Below are 17,921 nucleotides of genomic sequence, written 5' to 3' on the forward strand. Positions count from 1 at the left end.
TTCTTTTACTAAATTTAAATGAGTTAGGAGAAATTAAATCTTTAATATACATCCTTAAATCAATTCAACTTCACTAATCCTCAACAAATTAATTTGTAAAGACTATTACAGTTAAGGAAAAGCTTATTGATTTTAAATCAATAAGTCTGGTAATTATACATTCTAATTGGACTGGAACTGCAAACTACACAGTAATAATTCATTTTTTTTAGTTTAAGACATACTAAGTCAGTTCGAGCATAACTCGGTGGATAAAGACGTCAATTACTATCTCAAAAGTCATCGATTCAATCCATGCTATAATTATTGAGCTTAAAAAGACATTACATTTGAATGATGTGCAAGAAGAAAAGTTAGTTCTATTCACAGGAGACACGGGCAAATTGCAATACATAAAAAGACATACCATATGTCAGGCTTGTTAAAAGAGACCCATTCTCACTCTTACATTTATAGTGCTGCTAAAGACTTAAGAAACAAGTTGCCTGCAGAATGCGAGATATTAGTGGGAGTTTACAGGAAAGTACAAATGAAATGAAAGAAACATATTTGAAGGAGAAGGCTTTGGATTAAAAATCCAACTATAATTTACATAACTGTAGGACAAAATAAAGAAAAAGCGGCTTCTCAATGTTAGGGTGGAAGCCTCAATTACAACAATAGAGAGAAGAATTTTTAGATTAATGTTACATATTATACCATTGTGTAGGGTAGGTAGGTAGGTATCCCCAGCAAAATGAATTAAACTAAACATAAATTATGGATGTTTCTGTAGTTTTGAAACCAGTGGAAGACACATGGGAACCCCCAAAAAAGAAAGAGGAGCCTCCAAAAAAAAATGAATAAATTTATGAACGATCACGAAAGACTGGAATTCTCACACTAGTTTTTTACTGTAGTCTTGAGCTTCTTTGTGGCTCTCTCAGAATCCTCTGTAGCTGAAACACTAGCATGCATCGTCCCCATATCGTTTACATCCTAGGAATAAAGAAAACAATTTAGCAGTGTTAGAAATCTAACCTCTAAACTAGAATTAAGATCTGAAATATATTGATATAGAAAGGTAATAAGAATTACAAGATAAACCAAGACCTAGATCATCAACAATTGCCTCCCTTTCGTCACTCATCCTCCTATTTATAACAAGATACACTAGCTCACTCCCTATCTAATTACCCCGATGTTTCTTACTATACCATACTATCATCTTTAACTAGGTACCTCACACAGAGTCATATAACATGAATATTTGTTTTCTAAAGCAAGAGATTATATGATAATATACTGTTGAGAAACAGTAGAAATAAGATCAAGATAGCATCTGCATACCTTAACAATAGACGGAGATATGGCTCGCCTAGTTGCTCGCTTACCGAGTTCTATTTGCACAGAGATTCTAGCTTGCGATAGATCCACTCCGGAACTCTGTAATGCATGGGTGAGAGTATTTAATAACCTGCTAACCAACAAAATGTAATTGATTATTCAATCAGTTGTCAAACTATTGGTTTATACCCAGAAGATCAAATTGGTCAGGCTGATAGAAATTACAAAAGCTCACCCTTGAGAATATACACTTGAAATGTTAATGGTACCCCCTTCAATGGTCAAATCTTGTTCTTTCTGCATTTCACTTGCAACAGCAACGTCGTTATTGTAGCATCTGGCCTCACATGACCGGATTTCGGGGCGTAATGAGGGGTGATCAGTTTCACATGACAATTGCTTTGGGGGTTGAGGCACTACATTTCCATCCCTTGTAGTTGCATAAACTTTTGGCGGGATCGACATGGGAAACAATGCTGCATTATTTGTTCTTCCAGGATGGTGATCAATTGCTTTCAAGGTAGAAGCAGAACTTGTGTCAGAATCTACCGCATTATGTGAACTTCCAGGAACAATTGGAGATAACGGAGAATTTTTCTCAATGAATTTTGCTGCTAAAACTAGTGCAGGAACAGAACCACTGTTTATCCCTCGAGATTGATCGTTATAAACATCTGCACTCCGTTGATTGTTTCTCTGTGCCAACCATAAGTTGATATTTAGAAATAAAACTTAGCTGTTTACAGATGATCTATTTAGTATACTGATTAGGGTCTTATCCACATACAGATTCTTTTATGCACAAAATTGAATATATAAAACATGCTGATCCAAAATACTAAGAATTAGAGTAGGAAATTTTTCAGATTACAAATTGTATGCAAAAAAGCTAGAAGCATGTGATTACCAACGGCACCAGTTTTGCCATTTCATGATTCCATTCTCGGTATGAACCTTCGTACTTCTGGACCTTTTCCTGTAAGAACTGAATGTACTCCACCACCTGAATAAAAAAATTCCAAAGCACGTTAGATATCAATAAAATACGACATGGATAAAATAAAGGGAATTAATACGAGGCGTACCTCTAATAAGAAAGATGCCTTGTCCCTCTTTTGATCACTATGAGGAATGAGGCCTCTAAGCATCTGAAATCTGTAAAACAGGCAGTAAAGATGTTATACAAGAAGTACTTGGCACTAACCTCCAAGAGGAATGCTACTTCTCTTTAGTATAGGAAACAGAAGTTCATTAGACGAATAAACTATACGAGGCAAGACAGAGAAGATACATAAAAGACCATTGTATTTGTTCCTATTAGAACTCTAGGACACGGTTGTACAACTTATAAAACAAATCCTGTTTAAGTAAGGTCATCGTAATTTGTTTCTACTGGCATTTGCTTAGGTATAATTAGTACAAAAACCACTGTGAAGAGCACTTCAAGAGGAGTGGGGGGGAAACACTACATACTGTTCATTTCTTGTTCCAAATAAAGATTCATCCATAAAGGTATATCTCACCAGAGCTGACACATGAAATCGAACTACTTTGCCCCTTATAAAGATGAAAAAGGAGTGTGAAGTGTGTAAATTCTATGACTTGGCCGGAAGTAATGAAACTAAAGTTGTAGTCGTAAATTGAAATCCTATTGTAAAAGACTAGTAGTTGGTAGTAAGTGCGTAAAACTACCAAGATTCGATAATTTTCCAAACGCTCCTAATATGAACAGTGCAGCAACGTTTAGCACAGGTTCTCCAAGCTATCATCATATTATCGAGTATATAAACAAAACAGATTAGGAAAAAGATAATCAGCAGAGAAGTTCGGTTTGACAGCAATAATTTGCTGACAAATTAACGAATTCTAAGTTGAATAATAGGAGAAACACTTGCCTGTCGTTTATCTTACTTCTTCTTCGCTGCTCTGTTGCAGAGTGCTTTGATCTAGGAGTGTTCGCCTTTTGATCAGAGGTGTTTCCATCAACTTTAATCCTCAATCCTCCTACAGAAATATTTCAAAACGTTTTGTTGCGAGGAGATGCATTCAATACAGTAATAGGAGAAAGTTGGAAGAATTACTGTCTGGTATGATCATAATGAATAATACCTTTATTGGCGGTAGAGGTCTCTTTCTTGATGACAAAATCGCCATCGTCGTCAAGTTCTTCGTCCTGAGAGGTACTCTTGGCGGACTTTAGCATCTCCATGAAGGTCGGGTTCTTGGTTCCTGTCGGCCTATGGAGATTTCCTTGGAATCAATTTCACTACGAATTTCAGAATTGAACTGAAAAGGAGAGAGAGAGAGAGAGAGAGAGAGAAAGATAAAGACTGACTGAGAGGATGAGAGACAACTGAAAGTGTTGTGATGGTTGTTCGAAGAAGATTGCGACGGCCGCTCCATGGACGCCGTCCATTGGCTCGTGCTCGCCCGAGGTTCTGTTCGCAACCCGAAATTAAAATTAAAATTATTTTTTTTTAAAAAAAAAGGGACAAATAATAAAAATAAGGAAACAGAAACCGTCGATTTATATTGTATGGGCCCCTACGCTAAGCCCGATTCTTTAACCAGCCCACCTTAACTTTCACACTTTATTGCCTATTTTCCATTTTTTTATATCGCTGCCAGCTACTCTAATTAGGCATGATATCACACTTTGCGTATAATTTATATTTCATGGACCATTTCAGAAATTTTTTCGTCCAAATTACTAATGCATATGTATTAGTCTGCTTCTAATAAGTTCATCCGAAAAAATTAGCATAATTCAACTCGTATAATATATATATTATAAACTTTGAAGTTCACATGCCGTAAAGAAAAAAAGAAAAAGAAAAATTGTGCATAAAAATATAATGAAGAATGTAAAAGTTGATTGTGATTTCTTTTACATATTAAGTTTTCTAAATAAATTTCATTTAAAATTTTAGGCTATAATTAAAATCCAAATATATAAACCTAAAAAATTAAGTGAGAGCGGAAAGAGAGTGAAACAGTAATTTCTTGAACAAATTAAGTTTTCTATATAATTTTCATTTAAAACTATAGAATATAATTAAAATTCATAATATATGTGCCTAAGAAATCTCGATGTCAAAAGTAATTAAAATATTTAACTTTTTATGTTTTAAAATCATATTTGTAATATTTTTAAGTTCAGTTGTTTTGATTGTAATTTTGGTTTGGTCTTTTTATTACATTAGATCAATGAAAGATAATAAAAATATGAAACTACAATTATTATCCGTATAAGAAATACAACCTAGCATCATCATTTACATTCCAAAATGAGATTAATTTTCTTCTGAAATTCGTTTTTAAACCAATATCTATATCAAATTTTCACAATCACAATATAGTTTTGATATTCACCCATTTTTCAACTACTCATTAATGCTAAACTTGGAATAATTATAGAATAATGATATTTACTTTTTGCATGCGATAATGCAAATGAGAAGGTTTTGTAAGTTCATACCATGGGGTCTATCTCCCACAATAATATTCTCCTTCCCTGTCTTTCCCTTTTTTACTGCACATTCTTCCCAAAGAGTGAAACCACCTCCGGCCGCTGCCAAAGAACTGCCGTTGGAGTTCTCATCATTTCTCTCGGCGCTGCTACTCGATCGAGCACCAGTGTAAACCGATCCTTCCGGCTTCGGCAGAACCCTCTGATCGAAATACGGAACGTGACTTATACTGTAAGTCCCGATCCCACCGGGGAGAAGATGCTCAACGGAAGGCGGTGGCGCTGGTGGCGGTGGCCTCTCCACATCCGTCTCTTCCTTGGTACTGGCCTTCCTTATGCGCTCTTGTGGTTGCAGGAAATCGTGTGTTTTAAGATAACTACCTGTTCCATCCGCAATTAAATTATTAAACCAAAACCAACCTATTTCATTATAAAAATTATTCACTGCAGCACTGTAAAAAAAAATAAGAACTTGACAAACCCATGGATCAGTTTCTATTGACTTTGACATAAATTCTCCCGACTTTGTTACAATGAAAACCTCCACATATCAGCCCATACATGATTGTTCTCACTTATATACCATGAATATCTCCTTTCTAAGGATTACTATTCCTTAATTTACATCCAAAATAGCCTCTTTTTTGTATTTGTTAGTTATCCAGACCAATTTATACATACCACTAATCTCACAAGATCATCTTGACCCTTAAATATTTAAATGTTAAAGAAACTCGTATGATATTAAATATTAGGTAGGTAGCAACCATAGATTAAATCCATAACTTCTTAGCTTTTTATCAAAGTCATTCTCATATATTATTAAGCTAACTCGTGATGGCTACATCTAAAACAATTATTAAGAGGTAGCTATACTGTGTGGACGGCAACTTGAAATATTCTTTAAAAAAAAGTTTTCTTCTCTCTCTTTCTTCCATTTGAATTTTGTTCTAATATCACATTAGAAAGTTGGTAAGAGATCTAACCAACACATTTCAATAAATATTGCAATTTCAATTAGGATAATACTTGAAGTGCATCTCGGGATGCATCCATCTTTATGAGTACCATCACTCACATCAAAAAAATAGTAAATATATTTTGTAAAAGATTATAAGAACTTGACACATAATATAACATGATTGGATAAGTAGATAATTAGATAGGATGTACGAACATAGAAGCTACTGAAATGCATCTAAGTAAATACTTAGATTAACCCAGAGCTTATGAACATTTAAAAAGGAAAAAGAAGAAAGAAGAAAAACCAAATTTTCGCTGTAGTGTGAAGAAATGGAAAAAAGGAAGTGCTGGGAGTCATGTGAGATGTCAAATCAAGGGGATGTGGGCAAGGGGTCCCCCGACGCCCCCACTCCCAATCTCAAATTGGGCGCTAGCTTCTAACCGCTGAGGCAACGCTTTTTTTTTTCTCTTTTTTTCTTTTTGGAGATTTTCATCAGCCTATGCGGTTATAGCCCAGCCAGCCCCGCCGAGACTACGCTTTTATAATGGCCCCAGATCCATGATTCAATGCGTGTCACGTGCATATACGTTTCTCCATTTTCTTCCCTTTTTCCCCCTCCTCTTAAATTATAAGTCCCAGCCTTCAACTCAAACATAAATATATATTTTTAAATATCAAAATTAAAATTGAAAATTAATGAATACCTTGTGGGGATGATCTTGGATCTAGCTGTGGACTTGAATGAGTGTACAGTGAGAGGAAGTCGTGTGTTGATTTGCTTCCTGTTCAACCACGTTCAAGATTTATATTCCGTTAAATCGAATTCTTTCAGTTTGTGAGGATTTTAAATTTTCATGGTTGTTTGCTCGATATGATTGAAAATGGGCGGAAAACAAATATACAGCTACAGAATCGAACTGGTAATTTTCGAGAGATGAATTTGATTTATGAGGAAGATGATGAAGAGGAAGAAGTACCTTCGGCTCCAAACGGACGTGGTTGAGGAAGTTCCATCGGAATTATCGCCAATTTTGGAATTGATAGTCGTCCACAACTGGAAGATGAATTATTCTCGCGGAATTTTGATTTGTATCGCTTCGGAAATGGTAGCAGTGGTTTAAGAAATTCAGAGCAAGATAGAGGGAGAAAATTCTTGAAGTAATTCTTAGATCCAAACCAGGCATCGAAAGCAGCCAATTATCAAATTTCTTGAGCAAATCTCCGGCTGCTGGAGATCTCCAAGACGAAACGTTCTCAGTCTCTTTACGACAAAGCTAGGTTTAATTTCTTTTACTCACATTTAGGTACAGCCTTTTCGCACGATTCTTGAATTCTGATCGTTTCTCGAGAAAATTCACTTCCGATCATCAAATTCCAGAGAAACTAAATCTTCTACCGAAGACGAATTCTCCACCACGACGAAATTCTAAAGATCTGTCAACTAAAATATACATAAGAAGAAGTTTAATTCCAGTATGAACAGTAAACGCAAGAGAATTCGAATTGAAGCAAGATTGAAATTCAGATGGTTTTTACCAGTTCAGATGCAGTTCCGACGCCGGAGTGCTTCAACAAAACGATAATGGAGTTTGATTCTGTAACCTTATCTTCGGAAATGGCCGGATTTAATTAGAAACTCGAAAAATTGGAAGATTTTAGAGGGAAAAAAAATGGCACAAGAATTGGTTTCGATCTGAATTCTTTTATCCTTTCTAAAAGTTGTTGTTTGTGAGAGAGCAAACAGTGCGGCGGAAGACGAGGCTTGAGGTCGGAAGAAACTCTCTCTTTTCTTCATACAGTGACAGTCTGATCTTTTTATACACTCGGCGATTCACCCTTTCTCCGAATTGTAGGTAGTTGTTTTCCGTTTGGTTTTACGACGCCGTTTGACTGACGACGTTGCGGCGCCCCTGACGGCGTTACTCATAACAGTCCACCAATTCCCCATCCCGTTTGCTTGTGGTGTGTGTGTGTGTGGTCATATGGTTCACGGAGAGCCAATCAATTTCACGTTTTAATTCCATTTTTAACAATTTAAAAAGATATTATGGAATCCCTTTGTATATTATTAAAATAAAAAATAAATAGCTAAAGTCCTATTTTGGTATTGATTTTGAAGTTTGTTCCGTTTTAATTTACACATTCTTTTATTCTAACTATTGAGTGAATAATTGAACTTCCAAACTATGCCAATTATCGTTGATTAGATAATAATAATAATTTTATGTCAATATATTATTAATTTTTATCTCTAAATTTTAAATTGATGTATTTATAAAAATACAAGATTTAATTGATACAATTATTAGTCTGGAGTTTAACGTGATATAACTCCTAAAATTCATGGTTTAAATTGATAAAATTATAAGTTTATAGTCTAAATTGATGCAACCTTCAAAATTCATATGTATTCAAAATTATATTAAAAATATTGATGGACAAAACAAAATTGAAATAAATTAACGACAAACTAACCATATTCATTAAATTTAATATTTAATAAAACTATATAAACTAAAATTAAATATTTAAAAATATATGGAAAAAAAAAAAAAAAAAAAAAAAAAAAAAAAAAAAAGAATGATGTCTAAATTCTAGAGATCAAGATAGTATTTCTCACCCTTTTTCTTTTTAATACAGTACTTCATTTTTAAGGGAACACGCACTTAAAATTTATAGCACTTGAAATTTATAGCTCTAGCAAAATAGCACATAGCATATAATTAATAATATTAAAAAAAAAAAAAGATTGCTGCCTAATAGTGGTCTTTGTAATTTAGATTATTTTAAAATAATAATAGTCTTCTCCAATTTTCTTACCCATCTTATTTTAGTCTCTATGTTTTAAATATTTTACTTTAATTTCTAAATCATGGGTAAAAACATAATTTAGTCCTTATCATTGATTTGTATTGGTTATTCAAATATACTAAAACAACAAAATGGAGAAAGAGTGAATGAATGATGATAAGGGCACAAATTTTCAATTATCAACTTAATTAAGTAATTAATTACCCAACTAACGCAATATTTGTTTTTTAAAAAAATACAGTATTTTCATAAATGAATATAGTTAACTTAAATTGGCTTAAAAGTTATAAATCAATCTCGTTAATGTAAATGTATTAAGCTGGATAATGATTGCCAAAGTTTTGTGCACATAAAGCAACACGTAACAGCGTGGCGTGACAATGTATTTAGCAACATATATTAATTTTTTCCAAAAAAAAAAATGTAATATAAGGTTCATATCCCTTTGTTATTAATATACTATAACTAGTGAAATTGGAAGAACATGGAGCTCACATAAACAAGCAGTATACACACACACATATACATATTATATAATTATATGCTTAATTGTTTCATTAATTTAAGCCATATTCACGCAACCGAATCTTCGAGCCACAGCTATGCCTTCTTATTTGATTATTTTATTTTTCTTTTTTAAATAAATAAAATTAAAAGTATTAAACATAATAATATTCGTGAAAAGTGATGGGTATGAGTTTTGTATGGTTTTTCTTGGACGGGAGCCGATCTGACCTGCCGCCAGAATTATCGATTTACTTTTTTGTTTTTCTTAATGTCTTTTAATTGTGAATTTCAAATTTTTCATAATAAATTGTTTTTTACAATAAGATTTAGTCCAGGATTAACGTTAATTTTGGTGGGTCGATTTCGTTAAATTACAAGTATTATATATATTATTTTAGTAACCTTCTCTAACTTTAAAAATAATTTAATAAGACCCTCTTTTGAATAGGTTAAATATGTCTCTAAATTTTTTTATTTTTCTTTATCTAACTGGTTATATACACATATTTGACGTATTTTTTTCCTCATATGCACATGCCCTACTGAACACAATATAAAGTTTTTTATTAGTACAAATTTAAGATGGAGGATTTGAACCGCGGATCTCTTGGTCCTCGAGATTTAGATTGAACTAATTTCGCATTAACGACACAATCTAAAATTTAAAATTTCATTAAATATTAAATTATATTTATCATTAGATATAAAATTGAACGTTTATATTAAATATTTTTAAAATTCGAAGAACTCGTATGTGACAAATACAAAGAACATTAAAAGAAAAAGTTCAGAAGTTTTGTAATTTTAATTTTAACTAAATTATCAAAAAAAATATATCTTTTTTTCCTTAAACGATTGGATTAAATATCACAAATTCATGTATTGGTTTCAATTATACTTCAAAATCTTTAATTTTAAATTTTAAAGTTTAAAGTTTTTTTTTTTTTTAACAACGATATTTTCCTGTAAATGCATTGACGAAACTTTTTGTACATATTCATGTGTTGCTTGAACAAATTTCAAACACACGTGAGAAGTAAATTTGAGGGTTAATTCAGATTAGAAAAAAAAATCATAAACTAAATAACGAAAAATTGGAGAAGCAAATCCAACCAGAGAAAAACGAAAACATGTGTGGTTTACAATTGCACCACATACTTTTTTTTTTCAAACTTCCATAATTAAAATAAAAATAATAATAACGATCCAGTTATATAATTGTAATCAATGGCAATGGTTTAAGGGTAATTTTCCATAGTTTAGTATCTGATTTAATTTAATAGAGGGTAGAATTAACAACTAGTTCGCAATGTAAAAGATAACTTTATTGTTATCATAGTACTTTTATTATCCATTTTTATTATCGTTATCTTTTTAGGCTAAATAATTAAAAAAAAAATGTTAACGAACATTACATTTTGTGTCAAAAATATTCTTGAAATTTCAAAAGTTTCAAAAATACTTTTAAACTTTTAAAAATAGTTTAAAAAAATACTTCTGTCATTAGTTTTGGATGGAAATCGTTAATTTTTTTTCCAAAACTACCCCTAAACTTTCAAAATTTTAAAAAATACCTTTAACTTAAAGGTTAAAAATACCTCCAACATTAGTATATGAACAGAAACCTTTAATTCATCGTGAGAAAAACAACTTTAAAAATTAAAAGAAAAGGTTAAAAATCAGATGCTCCTACCATTAATATGGTGATCAATTTGTTTGAAGTTTTATTAAGATCGAAAAAACAATTTCAAAACAAATTAGGTAGATATCCTCATTTTTTTCATTTAGATACTTTCATATTTCTTTTACTTTTTTAATTTTTAGCTTACATCAATTTTCTCAACGACCAAAATAGAAAACCAAAATTTTAAGTTAAAACACAAATCTCACAAATTTTCACAAAACCATAAAATCAAAATATGCTTTTTAAATATACCAAAACAATAAATAGTCAAATAAAAATAGTATTTGACTATCAACATACACACTTACTATCGTACAACTTCGTTAAAGTATGCAATTTAAAATTATTTGGTACTTTATTCATTATCTTTCTTCTTATTATAGTTTGTATACCTTAATTAAAGTGCATAATTTTATTTGTTTGTTTATTTTAGACAAACAAGTATCAAATAGTTAACAAAAAGGGGAGTAAACATGTATTGAAGAAGGGGGGAGAAAAAGATGGAAAATAAAGAGGTAATACGGTAGGGGTGGAATCGGTTCGATTTGGTGGCCAAACCGAACCGTTTTTGTTTATACATGGAACCGAACCAATCGGTTCGGTTCGGTTCCATGAATCGTTTTTTTTTTTTTTCCCATTCTTCTTCCTTTTATTTTCCTTCTTCCTTCCAAGTTCCATAAAACGAACGAAGCAGCGAAAATTTTTACATGGACCGGTTCGAACGAAGCGAACGGAAGAAGAACGGCGAAAGTAGAATGGAAGCGGCGGTCTACGAAAGAAGGATGGCGGCGGCGAGGCGAAAGTCTTTCAAAAGTCGCAGAAGTGGCGGTCCTCTGGTTCATGAAAGAGGAACGGAGTCCGGCGATACTTTCCTCTAGTCTTGTCAACGAAAGAAGAACGGCGGCAAAAAAAAAAAAAAAAAAAAAAAAACCTATAAATTCTCCTTTTGAAAGCGTTGCGATTGCTAATGCGTGCGACTGCAGGGGTGGAATCAATGTCCGCTGCATTGAGTTAAATTTAGGTTATTTGTTATTAAATAAATATTAATATTATATATATATTTATATTCAAACGGTTCGGTTCAGTTTAGAAATCGGTTTCCAAGCTTTGAACCGAACCGTTTAAATTCGGTTTCAACAACCTGACGAATCTCATCGAACCGAAAAATTCGATTTTGCTTATAAATAGGTCGGTTCAATTCGGTTTTGCAATTCGGTTCGGTTTGAGCAGTTTTTTTATCCACCCCTATGATTCGGTATTTAATGATTTATGTTCATATAACAAGAATGATACTTTTTATTTTTCTTAAGTTTAAGACTATTTTTGAAAGTTCATAAGTATTTTTGAAATAAAACTTTTGACCATTTTCATCCAAAACTAATGGCATTGATATTTTTTAACTTATTTGAAAAGTTTAAAGATATTTTTTAATTTTATTTTTTGTAATTTAGTTTTTATTTTTATTTTTTAATGGTATTTTGAAATATGTAAAAAATGGGAAGGACCGGTGAGTGAGTGGGGCAAGCTAGTTGAGGTTGACCTGCAGCTCACGTGCAAAAAGAACCGCAGAAAACGACGACGTTCGTAAAAAGGAAACTGCGGATTAGCACAGCCGACCAAACCCCTGCAACTCTCTGCTATAATGTCCTCTCACCAATAATAATATTAATAATAATTAATTTTTCTTAAATACAAAAAATATATAACTCACCCACACAATTAAATGGCTAAATAAATCCACCACCAATAAGAATTAATGGCCAGTAAAAGAAATAAAATAAGAAGCCAATGGATAAGTATACGTTTCCGTGTCTAATGATTTGTGTTTTTTTCCCTCTCTTAGTCTTTTTTTTCTTTTTTTTTTCCCTAAAGAAGTATTAGAAATAAATTAACCAAAGTTTAATATCCAAGCCTCCTCGTAAAGAGAGAATCAATGGGCAGATCAAAAGAGTCTATGCCAACTACTCCACATAAGCAAAGAAGAGTGATTTGACAAGACTAACCCCAAAATTATCGAAAGATACTGTCACCCTAGTAAGACGGTGTGTCACCCTCATTGCCACTATCGTACACTAAAGCGAAAGACACAACCCACGTAGCCTCAACAAGGAGACAATTTCGTCCACTAAACCAGTAAGCTTAGAAAGATCACAACCCCACACAATTTAACAATATTAATAAGGTTAGCACAATCATATCCCACAACCATGGAGAGAAACGAGCAAACATCAACCCGAACCAAAAAACCATGCGTGCACTTGATCACTGCAAGGACCTCTAGACTCTTGATGGCCTGTTTCACCATCACATTCTAACAACCCGCACGAATAAGAGATGTAGCAGAGCCACTCTAGGACACATCAACGTCAAACTTCTACGAGTCATCCACATGTACATATATACCACGAGATCACCTGAATCAATTGACTTCCCTCTTGCACAGGTAAGGTGATGTACTAACACCAACTCCAAAATCCTCAGCATGTAAACAAATTTTGTGAAATGGTGTTGTTCGCACGAGATTTCAAGAGAATTTTATTTTATGGAACTTGAACTTGATTTGGTGTTGATTTGATGCGATGTGGTCCGATCTCTAGTACTTGATTCTCTGATTCTCTCTCAGTTGGGTGGATGTGCTTGGCTTGCAGAAGAAAAACACTGAACGTTCTTGAAGTACAAGTCTTGGAAGAGTGTTTGTGTCTTCAATGGTCTTCTGTCTTCTAGGAGTGCATATTCACGGTCTTAGGATCTTCTGCTTGTTGATGAATTCTCTATGGGCTATCTGAATGTAGAATTGCTTGTATTTTCAAAGGACTTCAGTCTTCAAGATGGTCAGAATGCTTGTATCTTCAAAGGACTTCAATCTTCAGAATGTTTATTTTCGAAGGACTTCAGTCTTCAGAATGCTTGTATCTTCGAAGGACTTTAGGGAGTATTCCGATTGTAGAGAATTCTCTATAAGCTTTTTGCAATATAGAATTGTTGACTCTCCAAATGAGGGGAGTTTCTCTATTTATAGAGTTCACAGGTGGGCTTGGGTTTGGTTGATCTATGGGTCTGGCCTTTGGGCCCAATTAGTTAGACTTGGGCTTGGTTGGTCGACGAGTATGGCTCTTGGGCCGAATTAATCGAATTTATGCCTGATTTGACACTTGGGTCAAATTCAACATATTTGTGGGCTTAGTTGGACTCTGACCCAAATAATAATATCAAATAGGGCCAAAATAATCTTATCTGATTCAACGATCATGATAAAACCACGTGGCGTCATCGAAATTTGTTTCAACTTCAATTTGGGGCATATGTCAACTCCTAATTGAGCCCAAATTTAATGATTTGGAATTTCGTTGTTAATTTCGTAAATGACGTGGCAACTTGTAATTGGTCCAAAATTTCTTATTCAACCGGTGTCACCATCAGAAGCAAAGTTACACAATTTAATAAGGTCTCGATAATTCCACACATCGCACAAAATGATAGTCGCGATCGCCCAATCCAAATTCTTGAGATGATTCATCAAATCGTCCCAATAATTGGGCAAGTTCCTGAAACCTTTGCAAGAATTCATCCCTCCTCATTCCTCAGGTAAAATTTATAAATTGAGTTAATTAAATTCCTAAATATTATAATTTATTCCCTAAATTGTTTGCATTTTTTAAGTATAAATCATAATATGAAGGAAAAAAAGAAACAATAAAGCAAGCTTAAAATAAAGAAAAAGTCAATTGAGAGTCCCAAGATAGCTAGGATGATAGGGCTGCTAGCTACATGTACATATGGTTCCAAAGTAATTAAAAGATTCTCGTACAAAGAAACATCCACTCATACTGGCTAGGTTCATGCACGAACCTTGTTCCCTCTTTGTATTTTAAGTCTATAAACAATCCCATATGCAAATCAAGTAAATTATTAATTAAGGTCACATTATATATCATAATCACGGTATCTTCATTGTTTTCTTCCCTTTTCATTTTTTTAAACAGTAATTAATTTAATCTCCATAATTTTTGTTTTTAAGAATTCACAATAATTACTAGATCGAATGATATATAAAAATCAATGCACGAAAGTATTTTTATAATGAAATTTACTATAGAAATATAGGACCAACCTTTAAAATGATTCGCTATATAGAATAAACACAATTTTATTAACTACTTTAAAATCAATTTCAAACACATACCTTCAAAGACATTATATTGTGAAGTCAAGGTTGTGCTGTATTTTTAATTATTGTTATTATAGCACTCTGTTGACCGATCTTCAAATCATTCGGTTGTAAATGTATATATACCCTATAACTATTGGAAGACTTTCATATTGCGTACTTTATTGAATGAAAACTATTTTTACTATTTTGCCAAGTTAGATGAAAACTAACTTCAAAACTAGACTAATTTTTAATACTATTTTTCTTCATAGGTTGGTTTCTTTGTATTCTTGTTCATGTACTTTCACATGTCCAATTTAATTTATATATTTTTATAAAGTCATAATACCTCTTGAAATTAGTTTATTATTTATTTTTTCTTTAAAAAATCTCTATTAATGTTCTTCTTAACACTTCAAAAATATATCCGTAGTAGTTATGATTAGTATTCAATTAAATGTATATAAAAATTAATTTAAAATATTTTTTTAAAATTATAGAAAAACAAATTGGACAGTAGAAAATATACCAACTAAAATAAAAATAGGACTCAAATTACACAGACCCAAAAAGAAAAAAGAAAAAAAAACTAAATTTTAAAATTTTAAAAGATATTAACTAAAATAATTTCATGTTAATATATGTAATTCATTATTTTCATTAAAAAAAATTAAGATTCAAAATATTAAAATTTTGGCATGAGGAATTTAAAATAGTGGTTTGATAAGCAAGCAATATTAGAAGGTAAAAAATGGCGGTCTCTTAAAGCAGTACGATAAGAGCGGGGAAAGGTATTATCGGGAACCAGCAAAAGCGGCCGCGGAAATGGCGGGACTTGAGAAATTAAATAATATATACTGATTAAATTTTTTTTAAAAAAAAACTGATTAAAATTTAAAAAAAGAAAAAAAAAAGTGTGGGTTTAGTTAATTTAATGTTGAATATTTATGGTAACAGAACAGAGTGTTTCCCCCGTAACATAAACATTCTCTGGCGAAGGGAATCCGTTTAGGGATCCGTTAACAAATCATAAGCGCGTGACTGTCGCATAATATCCAATCAAACTTTGTATTACTTTAATTTAATTACAGCCTAATAGGGAGTTCTAATTTAATAATTTTAATACCCATGACGCTCTTTGATGTCAATGAACGCGTGGCAATTTCTCCGTTTAATCCGGAAGGTATCACGTGATTAAAAAAATGTCTGCCCACCACATCCTCACCCTCTCCTCTCCTTCATCACGTGGCCAACTCAACACACTACGTTGGCATTACCCACTTTATTTTCTTTTAAGCGATGCTTTTATTTTTTTTCCCCAACAAAAATAAATTTAAAAATTCGCGGATCGTTCATTATATAGAGTAAGTTAAGCGGTTGGAAAATTCAAACTTTTAAAAATTGAATTTCATCTTCTTTTTTTTTAATTATATATTGTCACATATGTGTCATATTTATTAAATATAAAACAAACCACAACTTGTTTTTGTTAGTTTTTTTAAGAGTACAGTGATATTTAGAAAGTTAATTCAAACGTGTTATTATCTTAAATAAGATTTAAATATTATTTGATACCTCTATTTTTAATTTTAGTATTTTTTGCCTTATATTTTCAGATTTTTTTTTTTTTATATAATATTGCCTTTGAAAATATTATATACGTAGAATTTTCTTGGTACATTAATTATGGCATGTGAGAAGTTTAATTTTCAATCTTCCGATAAAAAAATGTTATGTCGATCAAAATCACTAAGTTTAATTTTGTCCACATTTATAAAAATGTATGGACCCATACCAATTACCAAGAAGGGGCATCCCTTTCAAGACTATGGGGTCATGCCCCCTTTATTTTTATTTTTTCTAATGTATGTAGAACGTAAGCAGTATTTTGATTATATAGCTCTTTCAAATAAAAATATCTTAATTAATAATAATAATAATAAATAATAATATTTTAACATAAATAAGTAATTTAGTCCTCATTTGATTTTTTCCATCTTTAAAAAATGTGCTTACTTTCTCATAAATTTTTAGCATTGAATTTTATCGTTCAACTATTAACTACATTTTAAAAATAATTGCATGAATTATTTCAAGAATATAGGGAGAAGCAACGTTTATAAACTTAAAAAGTATTGAAAAAATAAAATAAATAAAACAACCGCCAAGTTATTAGCAAACTAAGCATTTATTGACCAGGTGTAAAAGTGAATTTATATAGCTATCTAAATTTATATAGGAAGGGAAGGGAATGGTCAATTTGTTTATTAAGAAAAAAATGGAAGTTTTATTTATGAGTGTAGGGATCAAAAAGTGTAGACAGCCTATCCTACACCACACCCTCAAGGCTTCTCTTAAAATCCCATCTCTCTCCCCCTTTTGACATGTCATCTAATGTGTAACATTGAAACACATTTAAAGATAATATAATATTAATAGCTATGGATTATGAAAATTAATATAGCCCTACCCAAGAACATGTGAGTTAAAAGTATATGCCAAACCTAGGCCTTGTGTTGTCTTTGGATGATGGTTTTTTTCCCCTTTTTAATTTAATTAAAAGTTAGGCTAAAATATCAATTTAATCCCTATATTTTGATGTTTGTTCAATTTTAGTCTATAAATCTCAAATCTAGTCTCGACTGCTTGTTTATTTTATTTTTAAAAAATATTTTGTTATCTATTAACATTTTAACTATAAATAATGAAAATCGTGTTCACATATTATATTTAAATAAATTATTTTAAATTACAAAATTATTGGAAATATTTACAAATAATAGGAAGAATTCATTGTCTATCCGTGATAAACCGCAATAAACTATTACCTATATCTATCTATTCATTTTATATTTGAAAACAATCCTCGTATTTATTTGCACGAAAATTATTGTTACTACTATTATTATTATTTAGTTAATTTTGATCTGCATGTGATTAAGTTCGAGATTTATTGAAGATACAAGATTAAAATTTAACAATTAAGAGTAAAGTGATTAAAATTGAACAA

At 31.7% G+C, this 17,921-nt stretch overlaps 1 protein-coding gene across 3 annotated transcripts; it reads right to left on the bottom strand.

Moving 5' to 3' along the window:
• Nucleotides 1–548: 548 nt before the first annotated feature.
• Nucleotides 549–7,596, bottom strand: LOC120072193 (transcription factor BIM1). Of its 3 annotated transcripts, none has more exons than XR_016527719.1 (12): nucleotides 7,296–7,578; nucleotides 6,737–7,200; nucleotides 6,464–6,541; nucleotides 4,805–5,176; nucleotides 3,662–3,764; nucleotides 3,436–3,563; nucleotides 3,222–3,330; nucleotides 2,412–2,481; nucleotides 2,234–2,329; nucleotides 1,562–2,022; nucleotides 1,330–1,425; nucleotides 549–978 (listed from the first exon to the last, which is right to left on the bottom strand). XR_016527719.1 is itself a non-coding variant. In XM_039024600.2 (12 exons), exons 2-12 carry the CDS (start codon nucleotides 6,771–6,773, stop codon nucleotides 883–885), a joined length of 1,677 nt encoding a protein of 558 aa, XP_038880528.1. In that variant the 5' UTR covers nucleotides 6,774–7,200; nucleotides 7,296–7,596; the 3' UTR covers nucleotides 549–882. The 3 variants fall into 3 exon arrangements, 1 of the variants encoding a protein (XP_038880528.1); XR_016527720.1 differs by having other exon boundaries at nucleotides 1,516–2,022; XM_039024600.2 differs by having other exon boundaries at nucleotides 1,330–1,456; nucleotides 7,296–7,596.
• Nucleotides 7,597–17,921: the final 10,325 nt, after the last annotated feature.

This window comes from Benincasa hispida, chromosome 2, assembly GCF_027475165.1.
Source record: "Benincasa hispida cultivar pf3 chromosome 2, pf3_genome.v1.1, whole genome shotgun sequence".
Lineage (NCBI taxonomy): Eukaryota > Viridiplantae > Streptophyta > Magnoliopsida > Cucurbitales > Cucurbitaceae > Benincasa > Benincasa hispida.

Bases quoted from the DNA above. Each gene is read 5' to 3' on its own strand.
- LOC120072193 (XM_039024600.2), bottom strand. From the start codon at position 6,773: ATGGAACTTCCTCAACCACGTCCGTTTGGAGCCGAAG. The intron at 6,542-6,736 runs GTACTTCTTCCT...GTGGTTGAACAG, and splicing joins ACGTCCGTTTGGAGCCGAAG to GAAGCAAATCAACACACGAC. The intron at 5,177-6,463 runs GTATTCATTAAT...CGGATGGAACAG, and splicing joins TCCAAGATCATCCCCACAAG to GTAGTTATCTTAAAACACAC.